The sequence below is a fragment of the Procambarus clarkii genome, chromosome 2 (genome assembly GCF_040958095.1).
Source record: "Procambarus clarkii isolate CNS0578487 chromosome 2, FALCON_Pclarkii_2.0, whole genome shotgun sequence".
In the NCBI taxonomy this organism is placed as follows: Eukaryota; Metazoa; Arthropoda; class Malacostraca; order Decapoda; family Cambaridae; genus Procambarus; species Procambarus clarkii.
Window position 1 is genome coordinate 50,804,064 of NC_091151.1, and position 25,781 is coordinate 50,829,844.

Here is a 25,781-nt window from a genome sequence, read left to right on the forward strand (position 1 = left end):
TCACCGACCCAACAGGCAAACAGATGAAGGTAAAAACGATGAGATTCACCCTGAGACAGGGGGACACAGCAACCCTCAAACTCCCACAAGGCGAGAGGGGATCCAGGGGTCGCATCCATTGCACCTTGTGCACCTCCAGGGGATTTCCCAGGGACCCTTAAGACTGGCAGAACCAGCGCCCAAACTTCTATAAATCCTGAACCCCTGGGACGTGTCCACTCACAGGGGTGGGGGGGGGGCCTAGCAGGGGACACCACCAAGAAACAGATTTGCAAATATTACCTTATATATTTATATGGGGAACCAACCAAAGGCAGAAAAGCAAATGAAAAAACCCTCAAGAGGACCACGTACCCAGGTGGAACACAGCCAGTCGCTATAATAGGTGTTAACTACCCCTTACCCCAAGCTAAACAAAGGAGGAAGAAACCCCCAGCATGCTCAGGGCGGTCAATCACCGAGCTGCAAAACACCAGAGCTAGCCCCCAAGGTGACTTGTGGAAGAGGGCACCAAGCCTTAAGGGCACTACTTACAGGGCACTTACGGAACACAACCCTAAACTCGTGCACCAACTATAAAACAACACAAAGCACACCATTGAACACAAGATTCACAAGCTGCAGTCACACGACCAATGCCTAGACCAAAAAACTGAAGTTGTGGGTAGCCGGTGTGAGGGGATCTCGGGCTACCTCCTGGGGGAGCAGCACGCCACGTGGTGACGTAATGTTCGTTTTTCATTTGAAGAGTTTTGTCTGCTTGTTTGACTTTCAGTAGTAGTTTCAACCAGAATAGGGGTTTCTTTTGGGATGCTTACCTTTCTACATGCCAGACCCGGTCAATGGCAAACACACAATGCTCCATAACCACATGTGCAATTCTATAGGCCATTGCTCCTGGTGCCTCTCTGAGGGGGTCAGGTTCTGCTCACCAAACTATACACTAGAGAGTGAAGGGACGACGTTCCGGTCCGTCCTGGACCATTCTCAAGTCCATTGAGAATGCCCCATTCTCAATCGACTTGAGAGTGGTCCAGAACGGACTGAAACGTCGTCGTCCATTCACTTTCTAGTGTGTAGTTTGGTCAACACATTTCAGCCACTTTATTGTGACTCCTCGTCTGCGGTCAGGTTCTGGCTCGTGGTCTCCCCTAAAATTATGAACTCCATTCACACTGACTGATGCCAAAGTCTAATATATCCGTATCAGTCTGGAAAGCTGAAGGGACTTCCCTCCCCAGAAATTTGCCAAATTTGTTCACTTGTCGACTTCCCTGATAAAACTTCTGCTTCTTTGTATGCTGGGCTTATCCAGGAAAGGGGACGGGGGGTGGTTTCGCCAAATGTTTTCATATTTCCCACCACACCACTCTGGCCTCCCAGCTGAGTGAAAAGCAATCTGGTATCATAGTCATAAAAGCCCAGCTTTGATCCCCGGCAGAGACAAAATCAAATGGCCAGAACTTCTTTCATCCTGGTGCTCTGTTCACCTAGCAGTGAATAGGTAGTTGTCAGTTAGACAGCTGCTACAGGCTGCCTCTTGGGGATGTGCACACGTGCTGCCTGTGTAAGAGAAATATATGTAGTACACATATTAGAGGCAAATATACTTGTTACAGAGGTGGGATCCATGAGCTAATAGCGTGTTTTTGCAGATACATATAGTAAATATAAATACATCAAGGAATACAGGATATTCTTTGATAATGTCGTCAAACACAAAAACATTTGGATTTTTCGTTTCATATATATATATATAGAGCTATATCTATATCACTAACAACTCTTTGACCCGTCCAGGAAAACCTCTAAATGTACACAGTACTGTGACCACCGCACCAATAATCGTCGTGTGTGTTTACGTATATTATATACATACGTGCATGCATATATACTTCTTTTAAAGGGCTACAGAAAACAATATTGTGAAGTGTTTAACAACCATTTTATTAAGAACTGACTGGCAGAACAGACTTCAGTACATATGGCACACAACATGGTGACATCATAGTAGTTTTCCTAATGTTTTGACTCATCTCATTTCTGGCTTTCATATCTTTTCTCTCCTTTTCAAATACATATAGTTCACCATCACACAGCATACTTAAAAGGTTTTAGGTGCTTAGATACATATCAATGGCAAAGCCTGTGTATGGTCTGCCATAAACAGTCACAGACTTAAGCAATATGGTCTTGGGTCAATAGTAAGCTTTGGTGACTTATCTGCTGTAAGCAAACCGAGCCGGGGAAAAAACAATAAAATAAATATATATATGTATATACATTATAGTGTCATGTGTCATTGGCTAAGCTTGAAAAAGGCTTGTGCTGCAAGAATGTCTATGTACCCCTTGCCTCCTACAACCTTACTTTCATGTGTGATGGTTAGAAATGCTCCTATGAGTTCGTAGAAAGACAGAGTGTAAGGTAAGCAATTTATATTGAGGAGGCAGTTCTAAAAAAAAAATATTGCATGACTTACCTGCAGTGCATTATTTTGTTTTAAACTATCAACTCTTAAAATTTGGTGTTGTGCAATTGCAAAAGTCCGCTGTGTGTGACCTTACACTCTCTCTTACATATAAGACACAGTTTCCAGATGATATATGAAAGTGATTTATTCACAGGTTGACAACAATTTGTATACATTTTGTTTGGTTTACGTATAAACATTGACTTTGGTTGCTTTTGTAATGTGATCACCAAATACAAGACCCCCCATGGGATTTATGTACAGCTTCTTTGTATTTTCTACATGAGGAAATTTAGCCTTGTCATGACAACTGCTCATATAATCACAGATAATGGAACAAAAGTCAATATTCAGGAATCACAAAGCAGCTACCTCTTTTTGTCTTCAATTAAATGATTTGCAAGTGTAGAAATAACCAAACTGCCATCATGTTATATGTTCACTTTTTCACATATAATTTTGACCAATAACTTTAATGATGAGTTGGAATATCAAGGCAATTTTATTTGCTTTCCTCGCAGAGTAAGGAAATGTACATCCATAGATATACCAAGTAGATCTTAAAATATTTGGCCAAGTCACAAATAATGAAGCGAGCAGAGAATATCTCCACTTAAGAGTGTGATATATATATATCTTTTTAAAGAATTAGTGATATATTTCAAGTCATAAGGAACAGTTTCCACATCAAAAGCACTGAGCTAGCAGCTTAAGTACTCAAAATGCAAGAATTATTCGCAATAACTTGACGAAAAACTACATACAGAACACAATGTGGACATTATAAATATTGAACGTGGGTAAGGCTACTTACTCCTGTCTGGCCTAGTTATAATAAAAATAAGACAAACCTGATAGCACTATATATATTTATATATATATATATACTGTACAGAGGTTTCCCTACCATCACAAATTTATTGTTACGAGACTCACATATACACTGTACACTTGACTTGCTCTTCCGTATCAGGCACAAAGGCAACACAGTACACAACGCCATGGGTCACTGGAACATAATGGCAACCTGCATATCAGAGCTTTTATGCTTGCTGCACTACACAAGTCTCCACTTTAAGGATTATTTGCATGTGTCACATCATTTACTTTTAACAAGCATAAACTTACTTAAATTACAATTTCAACTTTACATTTTTGAGGGTTCTTTCATTGGATCAAAATCTTCTTCCGACCATTATAGAAAGACTTTCAAAGCATAAATGGTTATAGAGTATATGTAAATAAGCATGAAGGCAAATGTGGCTCATCAATATCTTCCAGTGGTCCACTGAACTCTTTATTATAATGACGAGCTCAAGGGCAAATAAGGTACGAGTCCTGCAAGGGTTTATAACTCTTTAATGATATGCTCCTCTATATAAACTTAAGGTTTATTAGTAAATAGAGGGAATTATATGAGGAAGTTTCTTGTCATTACCTTCAACTGATGGCAAAGTAAAATCAGTTGCAATAATATACATTTATATGCTCTGGTGACATTTTCACACACTACTATGCCAGTTCTTCTGAGTATTCCCTGGATTGAAGCAAAGTCACACTTTGAACTAAAATATACTTGTGCAGTGACTGTGAAAATATGACTAACTTTAACTTACATATTTGAGGATTATGGAATTCATTAGCAAATACGAGTCCTGTATATTATCTCCACAAGGCTCATATAATGACTATTTTCAGAGATTAACAGCGAGCCACGTGAACATAATATTGCTCGCTCATAACTGCGGAGACTGCCAATTTAATTAGCAGTAACGAGGATTACCTTCCGTCATCTGGGATCAAGATAAATTTGACACTTCTTTAACTTTAATCAATCTTCAACATGTTAAGATTTATCTTGCAGCGTCACGGCCTTCAACATGTGCGATCTGCTCGGTTATCTCTTGACTGGCAAGAATCCACATGGCTGATAAATCTCTTAAACCCACATGTATAAATGAAAGGGGGTACCATATATATTGTAGTAGCTAGTCCTAACTATGATACCATAGTAATTCATCTGAAGGCATTTCAATTACATAATATCTAGTCTATGCAAGTGGAAAACCAGTTACACATTTAAATGTACTTCTAAAGCCTAAATGCACTTCAAATCACAATGTTATTGAAAAGATCATGCCATTTTGTTTGCCATGTAATCAAAGCACAGCCAGAAGCTTCAATAGTCATTTTAGTACATAATATGTATCTTGACATGGCTCCTTGCCTTGTGTTATGCTATATTGTCCATGAACAGTAATTCCCCCATTTGAAAACAAAATTGATTATGTATTTAATGCACATTTATTAGGTTTTGTCACAATTTTTTGCCCAGAACTATAAAACATTGCAAAAGAATAAAGGTTAACAAAATTCATTTGGAAAGCAATGAGCACTACATATTTGTTCGCCTGACGTGTTGCCCAGAGATCACTGTCAAAATTATTTACCTTCATAATAATCAAAGTAACACTTTACTTATACTGATATATAAAATGTAATATCTTACCTCCATACATTCAGGACAAGAAACAATGCCTTAATCCAAACATGCTGATATATAATGTATGACTAATATTTCATCTCATTCATTTATACAGTACTCCACTTCCAGACCAACAACATGTTTCACATTTGACATTGTTAAAAAAGTTGAGAATGTCTGCCACTCATTTATCACCAGGGTAGAATGAGACTTTATCATTTGCAGTTCTTTGAGCTAGGAGAGAAAGGTCAAAGTAGCATTCTCTGCCAAAGTATATTTGTTCAGGAAGGCTGTTTACACTGAGGTCTCCAATTTTGATAGAAGCAATAAATGGGTAACAGCAGAACTTACACTCCCTGGGTTCACCCATACACTTTACAGTAGCTGTGGTACTTACAATTTTAACAGCTGCACAGATTAAAAAGCACTATATATACTGCGGAGTTTCTTGGCCAGTTAAAAGGCGGAAAATTGAAGTAGGCATCGTCTTCATTCGTATCTGTAAAATGGGCAACAGATCAATTTACAGTACTGTACAATACTTCTTGTAACTAACACACATACAGCTACCATTATAGGGTTTATTAAAAAAGGATGTTCTGTATGAAATTTTGTTTTATAAACCAGGGTTAATCATAGTGTGTTTTCAACAAAGAGAGGCAGTTACAATGGGAATAACAAAGAAATCATTGTCAACTTTATGTCAAGTACAGAAGGTAAGGCAACCTGGGTATATTATTTATAATATACTTCAAACTTGTTTGAATCGAGTTTGAGTTTTTATACTAACACAGTCTGGCCTGTAGCCCACCTACCCTGACACTTGCCTAGTAAGTTAAGATATTCAGGGCTTCATATTCATCACATCTCTGCCGACCCAGTAATTCCTGGTTTACTTGTCACTCCTCTTCTTAAATGCTTCAACATTTGTTCCGCCCATATTACTAATATTTGAAGAATCATGACCCTTTCATGTTTGTTGGTCTCTAATTGTGTTTATGACAATTTTCGTTGCCTTTGAAACCTGACCTTCCACTATATTCCATATGTGCTTTGAGGAAGTCCCAATAGATTTAATGCTCGACTATGAGGGTTTGAAAAGGATCTGGAAATGTTTTCTAGCTCATATATATTTACATGTCTTGAAAAGGAACGTCTGCACAAATATTCCATATTAGCTATATTAAATTGCTATTTTTTATTTAAATATTTATCTGTCATATTAAACAGCACCTGTGCATCAGCATAGAAGACCCCTTCCACCAAAACCATTGGCATAACAGGCCACCAAACGTGCCCCTCAAATCTACTCAAAAAAGAATCAGTACACAGAGCTTGTGTTATTATTTTGCTTTCACCATGAGAGTTTGCTTGTGTCACTGACTCACTGTTTTCTGTGCTTTACATTTCCAAATTTAAATTCATTAAATGGCTTAAATATCAAAACACTACAAACAAATAATAATGTCAAATGAATAAAAAATAAATCTCTCGTGTCTAGCTCAAGATACAAGTGCAAATCTGAAGATGAAAGAGCACAGAAACATACCTCACCAACTGAAGTAGCTAAAAGGTTTACTATCTTCTCATGTGGAACAGCAACCACCGACTGACTGTTGATATCAATAATGCGATGACCAACTCGAACACCACCACGTTCTGCTATGCCACCTCTTAATAAACTGCAAATCTGTAAAGGTAAATTAAGGATACTTTTATCACATTCTAACATGTCAATGAAAAAATTCTTTTAAAGTTAATTAGATATTTTATTTACTTGAATAAATTCCTCATTCACTTTATGATAGCTATGAATATGACTTTTGACACAGTGTAGTAATTCAGCTGTATGTATTTGGTATAATTGTGTTATCAATCTCCTTATCTCATCATCATTAAATGGCCTGGAAGAACTTCAATGTACACTATCAGCAATAATGCTTTTAATTCTAAAAATACCTTATCAAAAACTACATAAAACTTAACCTTTGAAATTAGCAGTAATATTAATAAATCAAAACAATTTTGGTTTTGAAATGATGTAAGCTTATATATAAAACTTTGAATTAGTTGAAAGTCACCCATTTCTGGCAGCTCTTGGTATCTTACACATTGGTGCAGCCATGCCTTAACATACACACACACAACGCTGACCAGACCATACACCAGAAGGTGAAGGGATGACGACGTTTCGGTCCGTCCTGGACCATTCTCAAGTCGTTTGACAATCAACTTGAGAATGGTCCAGGACGGACCGAAACGTCGTCGTCACTTCACCTTCTAGTGTGTGGTCTGGTCAACATACTTCAGCCACGTTATTGTGACTCATCGCCTGCATACACACACAACCTCTGAGACCAACACTGGCAGCTGGAACCTGAATCTGGCTCTGTATGAGGCAGCTTCAAGCTCAAGAGATCCACTTAAAACGAAGGAAAACCCACCACAAAAGTTAGGCAAAACAAAATAAATTACTGCTTGAATAAAGAAATAAAGATATAAGGAAAATGTAATGCCACAGGTGAACAACCCTAACCTTGATGTGCCTGACCACCACCTGATGGTGACCCAAGTTACCTGCTGCCCCTGCCACCTACTCACTTCATTTATGAGCTGTCAGAATTCAACTTCCAAACAGAAGAAATACACAAAAAACAGATCTATGAAAGAGGATAATTACTAAATACTGTATATGACTAATAAAATAAGACTTCCATTAACTGAAAACACACATACCAAATCATAAGACAGTTAATACTTACTACACCATTTTGTACAGAGAATCCTAGTTGGTATTTTGTGTCGGGTCTTCGGATCTTCACCTCAACCACAGGCGGGCAAGGAACTACAGTCAGCTTCACTGCAGTATTATATTTGGTATTCTGAAATATAAAAGTGAGTTTTGCCTAAGGAATGTGATTTAATTTCTATCTACTGGATAATACAATGCTTCCTAGGGTCATTTATTACATCAGTAGGCCCTCCTTTGATACCAAGTTACAGTGTACTTGTGTGTCAGTTCAGTAAAGCAGTATGATTGTCAACTTGGTATCTTTGCACTGACACTGTTAATTTGATACTAAATTGAATGCCCATCAAAATTTAATGTCAGGCCATGTGGTGTGACATCCATGTGTTTAAATACAGTACTGGTAAGTAGTGTATTAACAAATACAACACACGTACAGTGGTACCTTCGTTTATAAATTTAATCTGTTCCCAGAAATGGCTCGTAACCCCGAAACAAATTTTCCCATAAGAAATACTGAAAATTGAAAAAGGTCATTAAAAAGGTCAATGCAATGGTCTGCTACAGCTTTATCTGGGCAAGTCTTTTCAACAAAACTTTGCAGTTCTTCACACATTTTCTTAATGAGGAAGGTACTGCCTCTACTCACCACTATTTTCTTAGTTTGAACTTTATCACTGACTTTCTTGGGACCCATGGCATGATATATAATAATTACTTTTATGTTTAGAAACCCAAAAAGCTGAAAAACAATTAAATTCTTTACAAAGAATTCAAGCACGATCGGTCACTATGTGCGAGGTTAAATTGAGGTGCGGTCGCCCATTCCACCAGGAACCACGCGGTCGGTCGACCCACACGTGTATCGACAAACTCCCAACTCAAGCAAAAGCTCGTAAACCAAATCAAATTTTACAAAGAAACTGAGCTCGTAATCTGAAAAATTCATAACTATTGTAGGAGGCATTCCTAAGCCGACGTTCCACTGTACTAGTCAATAGTGTGCTGCTAAGTAATATTACAGATAAAATTGGTGTTATCTTTTGTAAGTACAAATGTGTTAATGTGAGAAAGTAAAAATTTTAAGCAAGATTATTAGTTTGTCCTCAACTGATATCCCGGATCACAACATTTGAGGCAACAGGTAGGAAGCGGTACCAGACAAATAAAACCAACAGACTATGAAAACAGCCACAACTGTATTTACCACGATGAAGAGGAGAAGAATGGCTAAAAATAACCAGACACCAACTCGGTCAAATGCCAAAGAGGACACAAACACAGTGGCCTTCCTACCAGAGCCTCAGATATTAACACCAAGTAAAGCATCTAGCACTTCCACAAACACGATAACATCATTTTTATTTGCCAACATCCAGGGTATAAAAATACGCAAATCTAACAAAGTTCATTTTATAGCTGGCCGCCTACATGAGACAAATGCAGTGTTTGCAGCCCTAACAGAAACCCACACAAAGGACTACTATGATGGTTAAGTATGGATTTCCGAGTACAATCTTTTCAGATGTGACAGGAAACACAGGCTACAGGATGGGGGTCAGCCTGTACATCAAAGACACCCTCCTCTGCACTGAGTTGCTAAACACCACAAACTATATGGTAGAAGTGCAGATAATCAAAATAGACATACTAAATGTAGTTATTATCCTTGTATATAAGTCACCGGAGGTAAATCCTCAGCAGATTAAAAAGACCAACTAATGAAAATAAAACACTGCTTAGAATACCTCACAAATCCTCAAATAGAGTAAAAATATTGTATAAATTACTGTACAGTATTTTCCAGGAGGAAGCATTATTACAACATTCAGTTCAAGCTCGAGGTGGCAGTATAGGCAAAAAGAACATGGTAATAGGAAAGCTGTGCTTTAAAATCACATCCAACTTATAAAGAACACCCCCAATGTTTAGAAAGAAACATACTATTAGTATTTTTTCACACAAAATATCCTTTGTATAATAGGGGTGCATCTTGAGTGTGAGTGCATGTTTAATGCAGGAAAAATGTGCTCTCTATGTCAGTAGTCGTGTTATATTGTGTGGGTGCACACTGCCAGCATGCACTGGGAGAGCGGAAGGCCATGTGTGGGGGAAAGCAGCAAGAATAACAATAATGATATATAATTAGCATACTTTTTACATGTCTTGAATACAGACACCTTAAACAACAGCATTTTCTTTTCTTCTGCAAAGTAGATGAGCATTTTTGCTTTAGTGCATAATATAGTGTGATGAGAAGCTGTGTACCTTAAAGAAAACATCTGAAATAAACATAGTATTAAATCACAAAACCCACAATGAAATCACAAGAACATTATATATGAGAACATATTGAGGCTGTACAATGGGATTAAACCCACAACTCTGGACATCCACAACTGGTAGTGTGTATACCTGGGGAGTCGAAGGATGCGAGTTCGACTGCATCGTGCGACCTCAATATTTTCTCATTTAACAGTTTATTCTCACCTTTATATAATTCTGGCAGGTTGAAAGTGGAAGACCCACTAGTGACACACCATTAATAGCAATTATTTGGTCGCCAATATTGAGCTGGCCACACTTGGCGGCAGCACCGGTCGGGGAGAGGTTAGCTATTACCACGGTCGGGACCATAGATCCCCATCCTGATTCCACAACAACAACACCCAGGATCTCACTCTTCATCTTTGGTACCACCACCTGAAATAAACAGTTATCTATTTAGCAAAGCAACATATAGAACAAATCAAATCTACTCTAAAAAAAAATCTGTGGGTGCACAACTACAGCCTTACACAAAAGCCTCACCATAAGCAGGTGTACTAATGGTGTCAAACAGGTGGCAACGCATAAAAAGCAACTCAAGAGCTTCGTGATACATACACATATCTGGCAAGAACTGGCATTCTACCACCATCACTTCAGTCTCTACTGATCGTGACGGTGCATAGTCACAGAAACCGCTCACTATACAAAATCTAAAAAAAAATTGTTTCATCAGGTATACCTCTAATCATTTTTTTTTGTATATTTCTGAGACATGAAGGTTTGATATTAGGTTACTAAATTAGTGTACCTAAGCACAGTAGCTTTGCACAAGTTTAAAATATTTAAATGAATGAAATTCATTTACCAAACGTGCAAATTCAAATCTTATTCTTTCCTCTCAAAAGGATTGTTTTATTACTTACCGTTTTTGAGACATATAGCTCCTGTGTACGACGTGGGCATGTGGACGGTGTGGGTGGGGCGGCAGAAAAGATTTAAAATGCCCATTAGAATACACTTCTCATGGATGACTAATGACCACATTTTGAAAATGATTGGTCAAAGGATTGGGCATGTGGGCACGGTGGGCGGTCAAGTTTTAATTTTCATTTGATGAAACATGTGCTAAGTTCTGAAGTTTCAAGTAAATGGCTCATTCATTCTTGACAAATATAATGGACAAAACCTCGTGCACAAAACCGATAGTGAACTTAAATAAGCTCTGCATCAACGAAATTTACTATCTTACAACTTCACTGCCTCCATTATCCATATTTGAAGTTTACTTGAGCACAATCTTGCTGCATTCATAACTAAATACTTAACAAAATAATAAGAAAAAAGTGGGCCGAGACTAGTGAAACACACTTTTCAGCTGGTCTCTCAGATGCTCCTTACGCCGGAGCCATTATGGTGCATCTACAATTCGTACTGTGCCGTGCTAAGCTCTTGTTGATCTTGTTCCCCATTTTGATAGGGATATCAAAGTCTAGTCTAGAAAATTAAAGGAGCAACAGCAGCAAGTCTTAACTCCAACAACAACCTAGGGACCAGCTCACTGAAATATAAAGAGAGTAAGCAATACCCTTAACACCCCCTGCAGGCTACAGTCAAAAACACAGGGACTGTCAGTTATTGGTCTTAAATTCTAGGTCAAAATAATCTAGTGTCAATGACAAGCGTGTACTAGGGCTTATTGAGGTCCTAGGCCAGCTACTGACCTTCCCCAGGATGCCATCTGCTGGCTCAGTGGTAACACACTCGCCCTAATACCAAAGCCTCGTCAGCGATGTGTCTAGGTTGCTTTCTGTTCACACAGTAGTAATTGTGTACCTGGTTGTTTCCAACTGGCAGGTCATGCTGCAGGGGAAACTAATGGGTTGTTGCACACCAACAGCCCCATTTAGAGCCAGAGAAACTGCTGACCGTCCAAAGATCCTTTACCGCTAGAATCCACTCTAAGTCATCTTAATCATTGGGACCGATTAAAAGCTCTAAATGTCTTTTCTCTAGAGCACAGGCGAGAGATACATACATAATAATTTACACATGGAAAATATTAAAGGAACTGGTTCCAAATCTGAACATGGAGATCACATCACATGAAACCAGCAGGCATGGCAGGAAGTACAAAATAGTCCACACTTTTGCCACCACATATCGGTGGGTAGCTAGAACTAGGGCGTTTGACGTCACTGCTGGGTGGATTGTTTGGTGGCTCTTTTTGTTACTTTGCTTTCTGTGAATCTTGTAGTAATTTGTTTTGTTTACTTTCTGGATGTTTCCTTGGTGAGGGTGACGGTAACAACGCTCCTCTGTGAGGAGGCCAAGGTTCTGGCTCTAGTAGGCCGTTAAAGACTCCTATGGCTGATGTGACTCGCGTGTGTAAAGGTATCCCAGCGCGTTTCCTGTAGGAAGCCACCATTCAGTCTCTCTAAAATATTACACTGAAGTGAATAATGAAGCATGCAAATCCCCTGAATTGAAAAGAAGAGTCCACAGAAAAAACTGGAGAGAAACTTATCTTAATGGTGGCTGCAGAGTCAATCATAGGACATGGCAGATGCTTGGCATAAAGTGGGGGTTGGCAGCTCAGACTACTTTGTTAAACTAAGGAGGTGGGTGTTGCTGCCAAACTTTTGTGTTTGAATTAGTATTCAGCAAAGCAATAATTGCCATTCCCAAGGTTCCTGATTATTGCTTGCAGGGGGGGGGGGGGCATTATGAATATGGCTTGTGCTTTTGTATTACAGTGAGCTGGTCCCTCTGTGGTGGCTTGACATAGATTTGCCACTATCTCACTTTCCTAATTGTTATGTTTTGACAGGTCAATTTGCAAAACGCCTCATAAAGCTTCAGTAGAAAGTCAACAAAAGCCTAGTGGGGCACACGAGTCCCAGGTGGATCCTAATGGCTCTGGTTCAGGAAGAATCTGAGAGATCTTTGCTCAGAAATATGTACACACTATTCTGTATTTCTGGTGCATTAACAAATAATTTGGAATGTTCTGAATATTCTATTAATCAAAGTGTTTAAAACACAATTTGTAATGTGAACATAAATATTTAAAGCATGATCTACTTTTATTTAAATATTATTTATTCATAAACACAATATCCACTTTCATGTGGTAGGGAGACATCAGCGCAGAAAAGATAGGAGAGAAACACCTTCACTGACTCTTACATACCACATACTGCTGCATCATGCAAGATGAACACCGTCTCACTCTAGCAAAACATTCACCGCTTGCACAACAGAGTAGATGTAAGTGCTTTCCCATAGGTTGTCATTCATAAATGTTTTAAATACTTTACAGTATTTATTTCTTAGCAAACTAATTCCAACTAACCTTAACCCTTAAATTGTGGTTATTACCTCACATTGATCCCCGGGGTAATGCTATTATCATTATATGTTGTCTTTAGTTACCATTAGGAGGCCTGGTCGACGACCGGGCCGCGGGGAAGCTAAGCCCCCAAAAACACCTCAAGGCAAGATGACCATCACCATGTTTTTATATAAATGGTGTAAATATGATTATTATACATCTGTATGGATGTAATGGAGTCAACCTAGTTCAATGAAAACAAATCTGCTATTCTTTTATTTGCTTAACATAGATGAAGTTATCGTGTCCCAGCAGCAAGGCAATTGTCAAATCACTGTGGCATTTCCTTTTTAGTCTCCGAGTCTCTCTCCCACTTGTAATCTTTGGATTTTATCTTTCAATGGCAATTTTCTTTTTATGATTTTATAGCACAGACCAGGCTGTTTTACATTTGTCTGTATTTTCCTTCTCAGTTTCTTTTTGTCTCACTTCTCACTGCTGTATAATTGTGGATGGGCATGTGTAGGTTTAAGTTTTAGCTGCATTTAACTGACCAACCACTTTTAGGACTTGGCTTTTACTGTTATTTCAGACACGGTTTCATTTTACTCCATCTTTACACATTCTACATTCACTTTCAGCAGTCTTCTCTCAAACTTTCAGTATCTTGAGGTGGTTCAAGAGTCAATGTTCCCAGCCCATTGCTCTCTGACCACGACTCAACTACTATGTATCTCTTAAAAATTTTTGCAACAAAAACGGCATCATTTGCATATATCAAATACGATATACAGTACAGTACTCCATTTATCATACATGTATTCTAATTGATTTTTTTTTTACCTTACTTCACTCATGTTCCATCCATATATCTTGAGGGTATCTGGAGATAATTTCAGGGCTTAGCGTCCCTGCAGCCCGATCCTCGACCAGGCCTCCTTTTTGTTACACATCCCCAGGAAGCAGCCCGTAACAGCTGTCTAACTCCCAGGTACCTATTTACTGCTAGGTTTACAGTGGGCATCAGGGTAAAGAAACTCTGCCCATTTGTTTCTGCCTCCACCGGGGATCGAACCCGGAACCTTAGGACTACGAATCCCGAGCACTGTCCCACTCGGCTGTCAGGCCCCTTTCTATATATTGCATACAGTGAACAACCATGGGGCTAATTCACAACCCCGGTATACTCCTACATTAATGTCACTCAAAACATCATTACCTTTCATGCATGCATCAAAACTCATCACCATGTTTAATAACATTCCATCAACTCCATACATGCTCATTGCTCTCCACGAAATATATGATGATCATTAACAATGCAGCCAGAATAACTACAAATATATATATCTTTTCAAATTCTTATAAACATTCCAGTCAACAACAATGAAAAAAAAAAGGTGCTTCAATATTCTATACTGTACTAGCTTTTGGTATAAACAGCAAAAAATAAATAAAACTTGCTACAATTTTGTTTGTTTATGAGAGCATGAGGCAAGGTTAGTGGATAACGGAGGCGGTGTTGGCATTACCTTGCTACCTACCCCACACGAGTCTCCACCTGCTCACTATCAGTCTGCATGTGCTAGTATCTCAGGGCTGGCATTTAGCGGGTTCATATCTCCATTATACATAACATCAGATTTGCAAGACGCGGTTTTTTTAATCTAACTATAAAACCAATATATTTTAATCCTTATATATACAGAGTATATACATATATACAGTATGTGAAATGGCAATAAAAAAAATTTGTTTTAATAAAATTATAATTATCTGATATTATGCATAGTTAAGATTTTAGTGGGAGGAGAGCCAAATAATTCAAATATTGGTGCAATTTAATCATTCATTTCTACAAGTCATGTGTGACATAATCAGTCAATTTGAGCATAAGATGAATAATGTATTATTTATACAATTCCAGAAAAAAACAGGCTATAACAACATTTAACCTTATGTCTCAAAGCTGATGACAGTGTCACACACAAAAATTTAGTACAAATATAATGGTTTATAACAAGCGTACCTCCTTCTGTAGTTCTTTCTTGGCAAACATCTGAAGCTCGTCACCAAAAATTTCTTGAGAGTTAAGGACTTCTTGATAGTCCATCTCTTTGACAAAGCTATGATCTTCAATTCCATTAGCCTTCAAAAATTCTAGGTATGCAACTTGGAAAGCCTGACCAATGCTCTGTGCTATAAATTGTGCCTGCAAAGACAATATTTTTTTCTATATATCTATTAACAAATATGAATTCCAGATGAAAATAAATTAATTAAAATTAGCCAGATGATAAATGCCACAACAAATTTTGATCGTAAAATTACAGGTGAATGGAAAAGGAAATTGTCTATCCCATCATAATTATATAAACATAATTGCTTTGTATAATAAAAATCCTCTTTCCAGGCAGTTATAAGTAAGTAGCTTCCCTCTGCTTACGGCACTGATCCAACTGGGTAACCTTACACATACAGTATTATGTTACTGTGACCATCTCTCCTCACTGGCAATGAATACAATTCCAGTGATTCTGTATTCTCTCTTCAAAGGAGAAGCAAAATGGGATAAAAACCAGGACAGTGACCAAACAGACTCTTGGAAATGATATAACATTTCCAGCAGCATAGAATCCATCAACCCTAGTGAAAAGACATGAATCGAACTACTCGAGCAAAACGTCCAATACTGGCTTGGCTAACAACACGGCAGGGGGCACCATCAACAGCCAGAACAGTCAGCTCCAACTGCAACTGTAGGGCAAGGAGTTCCAGAGCAAAAAGTGTATGCATGCCTCATGCTTGATCGAGACAAATGCTGCAGGAACATGGGCGTATACCTGCCATGCCCCAACCTCACAGAACAGGGCAGGCACAAACAACACCCTGTATCATGGAATGAGGACCTCACTAGAGCACACTAAACACTGTGGAGGCCCAATTCTGATCCCAGATATGGAAACAAAAGAGTAACCACTTTTTCCAAGGGAAACAATTGTGTGTCTGTTAGTAAGGAGAATACTAGAATCTTATACTGCAACCAGGATGATGCATCAGACTCATAATCAAAGACATCAGGGGGGTCTAGTTCAGAAACATAGTTACAACCTTGTAGTAAATAGAGCAGAAAGTCTCATCTAGCACTGTAAGTAAATGCATTATCTTGAGATAATTTCGGGGCTTAGTGTCCCCGCGGCCTGGTCCTCGACCAGGCCTCCACCCCCAAGAAGCAGCTCATGACAGCTGACTAACACCCAGGTACCTATTTTACTGCTAGGTAACAGGGGCATAGGGTGAAAGAAACTCTGCCCATTGTTTCTCGCTGGCGCCCGATATCGAACCCAGGATCACAACTCCAGCGTGCTGTCCGCTCGGCCGACCGGCTCCCTGATATTCTTAAAAAGCTAAAGTGTACCAAGTCCATGAAAGTGGTGGGCTTCACTGACAACAACTTTAGATCAATATCAATTCTGCTCACCGTGTCCAAATTACTTAAGAAGCTAATTTACATATTTTGTTACTACCTAGAGAAAGACAGTACTAGTACACTGAATTCTTGTCATCATGGCTTCACACCCTAAATAAGCACTAATGATGCTTTAAGTAATATGCTTGACATGCTACTTTACAAAGAGAGAGTACCCCATAGGTCTATTTGTTAACCTGCTTAAGACAGTTGACACAGTTAACCACAATAACCTTCTTCTCAAACTGCACCACTATGGAATCGGGGCTCACTCCCTACAATACTTTCAATCTTACCTCAGTGACAGGCATCAGTGTGTTTCTGCGAATGATCCTATTTAGGTGCCCCAAATCAGTCCCAACCATAGATGTGAATTTGAAAGCATCAACTGGGACTTTGAAAAGTATACAAGAAAGTCAAATAAACGACTGGGTGTCCAGGCGTTGCTTAGGTAGGATGGCAGAGAGTTGCTAACAGTGAAAGACCAGCTCTGAGACACCAGAAGTGAAATGCTAGTTGTGAGAGGCCAGCATTGAGAGGTTAGCAAAGATGGACAAGCACTGGAAGACAAAAAGAGGGCTTATAGAACACAAAACAAAATGAGTCTCAAACTATAGTACCTTACTGCAGTACTTATGTACATGAAAACTGCCGATTAAAAAATCTAATGTAAAATGATGGCTATTTAACTTTAGTAAACTTTGATGTAAACATCAGGAGAAAATACTATTTTGGCAATGGCCTGGGATATCACACTGCCGTCATAAAACATACCTCGTCACTTTCAAATACATGGCAGATCATCTTGGGAGTCTTCTGAATGTTGTTACCAGCATCATCAGTCGGCAAGACTCTCCTTCGTGCCATAAGAACAACCAGGTCACCAATGTCGGCAATGTAGGAGATGGTACGAAGCGCATGGTCCATCATTATCTCCTGCAATGAAACATATCGATGATCTCTGTCAAAAAGTTCAGACAGTGGGATAAAGGTTACTGCATTACTAAGATCCTGCTCAGGTCAGAAACAGCAGATACTTGTCTAGCCCGCAGTGTAAGTTACATGCTTAACAGTGTGGTAATAAATGCCTGTGTAGTCAAGCCATACTATTAGTAAACTGTTTAACTAAGAGCCAAGAGGAGTTTGTTCCGCCAAGTATAATAGTTATGTCTTTAACCGAGATAAAGTTTGCTTGCTTAAGCATCAGTATAATCTATTTATTTTAGTATAATAGTTATTTGACTTACTATACTAAAAAAAATTGCTACCGGTATGTATATGCTTAGCTGAACAAAATACACATACTGTAGCTATATGATTAACTTCACCATTAGCTGCTTGTTTAGCTGAGAAAAAAAACATTTGCTCGTTTGAATCTTTGGATGCAAGGGCCGACACATCCACTTTCATAGAAAACTTCCTCTGTATACTGCGGTGGCCAACTAATGTATTGTGGCCTTCAAAATTACAAATAAACGTGACAGTGCACACTGCAACTTGCGCGTCACTGCCCAAATCACTGGGTTCGAATCTACGTCTGAGAGGATCTCGGATGCGTCTTAATCGACTGTGCCACGACTGTGTCGTGGCACAGTCGATTAAGGCGCATCTGGGATCCTCTCAGATGTAGGTTTGAACCCTCATCACAGCCCTTGTATATTTGTTCAGCCCTTTGGTTTCCGCCTCCACCGGGGATCGAACAAGGACTACGAATCCTGAGCGCTGTCCACTCAGCTGTCAGGCCATCGCTATACTGTAGACGGTTGATGATGATGCTGCTGCTGCTTTCGTATTTATTCTAACTTTTACTCTCCCCTCTCTAGATTCTTGTCCTTATAACAATATATAACATATTACACACTTCTTGGGAGGCACATGATATTGTTCCTACAGTATTTTTGTTTGGTACACACAATGATAGAAATAAAAATTTAACAAAGGGTTATTTGGCTGTGTTTTCACCTACAACTGTACACTAAATTCATCGATGATGTCTCTATGATGATATTTTATGGTTTGGTAACACTTTCAGCTTGGCACAGTCGAGTTAGCTGGGTCATCCTTACATCATAGAAAGGAGACAAATTCTTTTAAATTTCATTATTTTTTGTTATAAAGTATGACACATTATTGTAAAGGAACTTTAATGCTAGATATGAAGAAACATTTTTCTCTTATTAGATATGTAGTACAAAAAAGAGGAAAAAATAATTTTGAGCTCGAAGGGATTAAATGAAAAGCAAAAGTTGCCTGTTGAATCTGTTAACATTTGTTATTTGTTTTACTCAAGATAATACAGTAATTATAATTTGAACTGAGAAACAAAAGTTACTGGTTTAGCCATGTACAATATATTGGTTAATTGTTAAACTGAAAACAACAAACAAGAACAGATGTATTAGAAGTGTGTGTGGATTAGATTAGAATAGCATCAGAGTGGATCAAGAAGTATAGCAACATTTATTTTAAATAGAGAACATTTTATCTAAGATTATATATAGGCTTCCTAATTTCTATGATATTTTAATGTTTGTGTATATGAACATCTACATTAAGTGTGTGGACAAAAAATAAAACAAGGCGGGAAGTACTTACTTTTAGATCTGTATTGAGCACCATAATCTTTTCTGTTGAGATAAAGAGGTCCACTTCTGTGCTAGGCTGTGACTCACCATCTGGGGCCTGAACCATGAAACTTGTGTCATTAACATCATATGCACCTAGTCAAACATATACTGTACGGAATCATTGGATATTTTATAAATTCATTACTGTTTATACTTTTAGTAAGGTCAGCCAGTATGTATTTGATTTCACACTATTGAAGACAGGAAGCCTATTAGACTTATCAACGTGCCCTTCAGCCAATGGCCGACCTTCCCCGGGATGGAACCACGAATCACTTGTGTGACATCCGTGTGATCACAGGCATCACATGTTAGGATGTGTGCCCAAATGTTTACTCCTGCTTGCAAATTAAAACAGGGACTATTTAAATGTGAACCCACTATGCTGTTAATGATAATGTTTATATATACTGTACAGTACATATATTACCTAATATATTACCAAATAATACATTACCAAAACTAAAAATTGTGCTCAAAACATTCAATTACATGAAGGGACGCTAAAGAAACTACACTTTACTGTATCATGTAATAATTCTACATATACAAGTACAGTAAACCTAAAAAATACAGAATAGATTATATTATATATATAATATCATATTATATGTGGTAGATTTGGTGGAGATGTGCATAAGGATAAGCTACAGAGGTGTAAGTGATGCAGAGTTCTGAGAGTAGGGAAGCACCAGATAATACAGTATATATGACTGTAAGGATACAACTAGTGGAAGTGCATCCTTCACTGATAGTGTGACAATGGGAGCCAGGCAAGGCAAATACACCATACCAGTTACGAGAATAACTTGGCTCATACACTGCTACTTAAATGAATTAAACAAACAAACACGAGACAGAGATACGGACAAAAAAATTTTCCTATGGAAAATCTTAAGAGCAACTCTTAAGAGACATGCACACAAAAACAAAACAAAACAAAAAACTTTAAATTATAACCATCACTAATGTGGTGCATTATGCTGTTCTGCTTACCATCACTCTCTACAAATAAAATAACAAAGCATTTACATACAGTATTTAACAAATAAAATTCTTATACATATTAAATATGTTAACCATCAATGCTAAAAAATATAAATAAATAAAAAACAATATGGTACCAAAGTACCGTCACCTCCATGCAACCGGTGCTCCAGCGTGTTCTAAACACAACAACGATACACTAAAAAGCTTACAATATTGCACCAGTATATTGTGCAGTGCATAAGTTGCCAGCTTCTTATGCACCCACAACTTAATACAACATATGAAATTGTCTAACCAAATGTTCCTTTGTACTTTTAAGAGCACTACCGTAAACATGGTCAATGATCGGTAGATGTGCTCTCTCAGAATGAAGACAATTATTAAGTCTACTATGGGTTCACCATAGACATATGAAATTGTCTAACCAAATGTTCTTTATACTTTTAAGAACACTACCGTTAACATGGTCAAAGATCGGTACTTGTGCTCTCTCAAAATGAAGACAATTATTAAGTCTACTATGGGTTCACCGTAGCCCGTGCTACTTGCAACTTTTGTTCGGAGTAGCCGAATTTTAAGCAACAGAAAATTATTAGATAAATAGAAGAATTACATGGGATGAATTGCTTATTTAATAATATTTTTTTTTCAAGTGTCAATTGTTATAAAATAGGAACACTATGGGTAGTTAATCCAATGTTGAATAGATCTCATTGCAACTCTAAAAAGGCATTCAAAATGCAACTCTAACAGCCACTTACCAATGCCTACACCGCAGCAGCCAAGGGAAGAACAGATATATATTAGGTTAGTGCATTTTAGAATATGTATTTAATTATAATGCCCATTATCCTCTATAACTACAGATATAGCTAATAATACGTCACTGAGATATAAATTGTCTGCAAATGAAACAGCCCTTACCCATACTGTAGTCAAGACACAATAACGAATCAACCAGCTACAAAAAATGCACTAACCAAGCCAGTCTTAAAAAAAAAAAAAAAAAAAAATTACATAAGTAGTTCAATAAGAAAGCTTCATGGATTATGTGACAATTTTGCAAACATTTATTCCAGCTCCATAAACTATGTATTGCTAAAATCTACCACAAAATAGCATTAAGGATTAGCCTGTTTATATCAATGCATTAACATTACACTTTAATTACACAGACCAATTACCATTTAAATGGAAAGAAACACAACTAACCACACTCTAATCAAAGGCTGTAAACATTGTATTAACACCCTTAAAATCTGTTTGCAGTTCAAAGCACATATGCTCTTTATCCTTAGAACGTAGACCTGAAACATTTTCTTGCATGAAGTCTGAAACTATTTGTAAAAGCAATCCTGCTTGGAAAATACTGTATTAATGCAGAAATAATTTTTTTTTACTTTTATTGTAACTTAAAAATCAGCCTTGATTTAATAAGACTGTTTCTAAATATGTAAAGCTCCTGTCTAAAGCAGAACACTTGGATGCTTCCTTGGGCCACGTCCCGCTGTTTCTATGAATAGGACTGCACGGTCCGGGAAGGTCAACATTGGTACAACAGATATCTTTCCAAACACTGCAGTTGAATAATATTAATGCAAGCGAGATACAGAGGAAACCTGAACTTTATCTGGAAAACCTCCAGATGATTCATTCATATACAGTACTGTGCACTCAAAACTCTTACTAGTTGCTATTAGGTAATCCTAATCTGTGCTCTATTCTAATCAATTCTAGTAAATTGCTAATTAGTCAATCCAGCTGCTACCCTAAAGACCAAAATCTAATGGCTGCACTGGTGTGTAAACTGGGCTTCCTACCATGGATCATTTCACTTTTTACCTGAAAAACCATTCTATGAAGCAAAGGAGAAGCAGGAATAGAAGATAGGGGACAGGCACAATTGTGTGACCTACTCACAGCCTGCAACAAGGCAGCCCACTTCACACCCAAGCAACCGAGCAGTTGGATCAAACATGGCCAAAGCCCACGCATGGTAGAATGACCAGCCGGAAGGGTAGAAATGAGGAAGGCAAAATCAGGGAACACTGTTCACATGTTGGTGCTGCCATCTGGTGGTGGTTGGGGCCTCAGTCGGCAGGAGAACTAGCTATTAGCAAGAGCACACCTTTGTGATGCTAAGTAGCATTTGGAAAGGCTTTGAGTATTTTACTCTATAGCATATGAATGACTCGCCTCAAAGTTATTTAAGGCAGGATTAAGTATCCTCAAGTGTCTCTCTTGCACTAGTGTAGCCCAACATGATATTTAAAAAGATCCCTATTGTGTCAGAGCTGGATACAAAATGTCAGCCAGTTCCAACTGAGCATAACCCAATCTACAGAATCAGCAGGGGGCCACTTATGCAAGCGGCCAAGTGGTGTGGTTCAGAAAACAAAAACTAGCACTGGTATAATACATTGTACATGAACTAAACACTCTCACCATGTTACCTCTTTCTGTAAAAAGTACTGTATCACAGTTGCCATACCTATGATAACATGTCCTATTCTGTATGTTAAAATTCAGACTAACAACTAACCTCTCAATATACCTTAGTATACAAGTTTCTTAACCAGAAACTTTAATTATATCAATATATATAGTACTGCATCAACTTTTTTTTTAGTATAGTGTGTGCATTTAATTATGATGATCAATTACAGTTTTAAGTTATCAGGCCACTGTTAACATACCACAAACATATACCTCCTATCCCTCATGAAATTTCACCACCGTCAAATGCTATTTTCCCCTAGAATGGGTGTTTCCTTATATGAGTGTGGCATTTAAAGGTTAAGTAAATATAAATAAATTGAACCCCCCACCCCAAAATACAAACCTCATACACACCCACAAAACACAAACCACATTCAAACACACACAAACCTCATACTCACATTCCCCCCCCCCTCCTCCCACACACACACACACACACACACACATAACCTTCGTTAGACCGAAGTTGGAATATGCAGAGGTTGCCTGGTGCCCATATCTAAAGCAGCACATCAACAAACTGGAAAAAGTGCAAAGACATGCCACTAAGTGGCTCCCAGAACTGAAGGACAAGAGCTACAATGAGAGGTTAGAGGCATTAAATATGCCAAAACTAGAAGATAGAAGAAAGAGAGGCGATATGATTGCTAGGTACAAAACAGTAACAAGAATTGCTAAAATTAATAGGGCAGAATTCCTGGAACGTCAAGAAAAAGAAGTCATATACTGTATTTAAACTAACTAAACACAGATGCCGAAGAAATATAAGAAAATTCACTTTCGCAAACAGAGTGGTAGACGGTTGGAACAAGTTAGGTGAGAAGGTAGTGGAGGCCAAGAACGTCAGTAGTTTCAAAGCGTTATATGACAAAGAGTGCTGGGAAGACGGGACACCACGAGAGTCGCTCTCATCCTGTAACTACACTTGTACACTTAGGTAATTATACACTCACACCTGTCTGTTTTTAAGACCTACGCAAGTCACAGGAGTTTCAGAAAATATTTACATTGTCAAGAGTGTAGTGGAGGGCAAGTGACGTAAAAAAAGGTGGAGTCCCAAAGTATCATAATTAAGTACTGTACACAGAGAATGGTAGTAGGGGGTCGAGAGGAACAACTATTGGAAACAAATGAGAAAAATCAGAGATAAATGAGGGTTGGTGAATGGAAGAAGATGGATCCAAAACAACAACGATGATGATGATGATATCAGCAAGCATAACAGTATCTTGGAGAACACAGTATGATAACTTCATGGGCTTTTCTAAGGCAGAAATAAGCACAGGGAAGCATTTTTGTTGGGTCAGCAAAAGTGGAAGAGATGCTAAAAAATCATTAGGGAAAACTAACATTTGGGAAGGCAAATGAAGAACTAAATAAAAAAAAACAAATTCTTGGAGGAAATCATTTTGGAAAGCGATAAGACAGTCATTAGCCTATCAGGTACTTTAATGATACAGGAGGTAGTTATGAGGATAAATGTTGCTGCAATCCAGTCTCTGACCAAGGGCCAGATTCACCAAGCAGTTACCCAAGTACTTACAAACGTGTACATCTTGCCTCAATCTTTGACGGCTTTGGTTACATTTATTTAACAGTTTACAAGCATGACAACTTCCCAATCAACTGTTGTTATTGTTATAAACAGCTTCCTGGTGCTTCAGAGCTCATTAACTGTTTAATAATTGTAAATAAAGCTGCCAAAGATTGAGAAAAGATGTACAGGTTCATAAGTGCTTGAATAACTGCTTCGTGAATCTGGTTCCAGGCCTCCTGGTTGGTGGTTTGGTCAACCAGGCTGTTAGATGCAACTGCTCAGTCTGCAGTGTGACTCACAGCTCAGATGATCAGATATTCTTTAGAGATGTTTAGAGGTGTTTATCGAGTTCTCTTTTGAGCACTCTGAAAGGTCAGCTAGTTATACCCTTTGTTTTGAGGGAGAGTGCTGAAAAGTCTTAGGCCTTCATGTTGATAAAATGATGGAGTAGGTTACTAAAAGGTTAGAAAAGTGCAAGAAGGAAATATAAGAAACCTATATGCAAGTAGTCAGAGAAAAAGAACAAAGTGTGTAAGGAAGTCAAGAACAGAAGTGAACAGTTAAGAATAGACAAGAAAATTAGAAAAGAACTACCATCCAGCAGTGGCTTAGCACAAAATACAGTGGATAGAAGTAAGGCCATGATATGCCATGGGTGTAAAGAAAACAAGATACTATTTAGGCTAGACAGAGCCACAGAAGAGGCAGAGATGACTGATAAAGTTTTTGATTAGTACAAGGTCTCACAGACAATGAATCACCAGGCAGCAGTTGGAAAGGAGCTGGAGAACAGAGCCCAGAGGAAGAGGAAGCCTGCCAAAGAGTAAGCCGCATTTCCACAAAATTCATAAAGTGTACTGTGTACTCAAAGAAGGGGATCAACCCATTGACCTCAAGAAGCTTTGTAAACACTGTTCACAAAGCACAAACACGAGTGAGCCATCCGTATACAATAAGCGATGGAGGACAAAGGCGTTGTGGAATAAAATCCAGGAAAAGCCCAAGCAGAAAAAAAAGTGAACCAAAATCTGGTGAAGTCAATACAGCTCATACTGACAATCCAGGCGATGACAAAAAGGAGAGTACAGCACTGGAGGAAACAAAACAATGCCTGGGACCAAAACCAGCCCACAGGGGGACACTACAAGGGTAAAAAGTCAAGCTTTTAATCAACCACTCTACCAACAGCTGAGAAATCTGGGGGCCACACCAACACTAGACAGAGATGAGCCTGCATGCAGAGCAACCTCTGGCTACCCATCCACATTGAGCTGGGAAAGAATGTCCGCAAGTCTGCAATCCCTGGCTTGCAGACATGAGAACTGGCTGGGAGCCCAAACCATCCAGATG

At 38.4% G+C, this 25,781-nt stretch overlaps 1 protein-coding gene across 2 annotated transcripts in view; it reads right to left on the bottom strand.

Moving 5' to 3' along the window:
- Positions 1-1,923: 1,923 nt before the first annotated feature.
- The window catches only part of LOC123762344 (uncharacterized), a 360,436-nt gene continuing 336,578 nt past the window's right edge, over positions 1,924-25,781 (bottom strand). For both annotated transcript variants that reach the window (XM_069326012.1, XM_069326022.1), the window contains 8 exons: positions 19,374-19,460; positions 17,553-17,714; positions 15,339-15,521; positions 10,902-10,922; positions 10,198-10,410; positions 7,721-7,840; positions 6,508-6,648; positions 1,924-5,457 (listed from right to left, as the gene is read on the bottom strand). In XM_069326012.1, the coding sequence (XP_069182113.1) occupies positions 5,386-5,457; positions 6,508-6,648; positions 7,721-7,840; positions 10,198-10,410; positions 10,902-10,922; positions 15,339-15,521; positions 17,553-17,714; positions 19,374-19,460 (999 nt within the window). In that variant the 3' untranslated portion in view covers positions 1,924-5,385. The remainder of the gene's footprint in view (positions 5,458-6,507; positions 6,649-7,720; positions 7,841-10,197; positions 10,411-10,901; positions 10,923-15,338; positions 15,522-17,552; positions 17,715-19,373; positions 19,461-25,781) is intronic.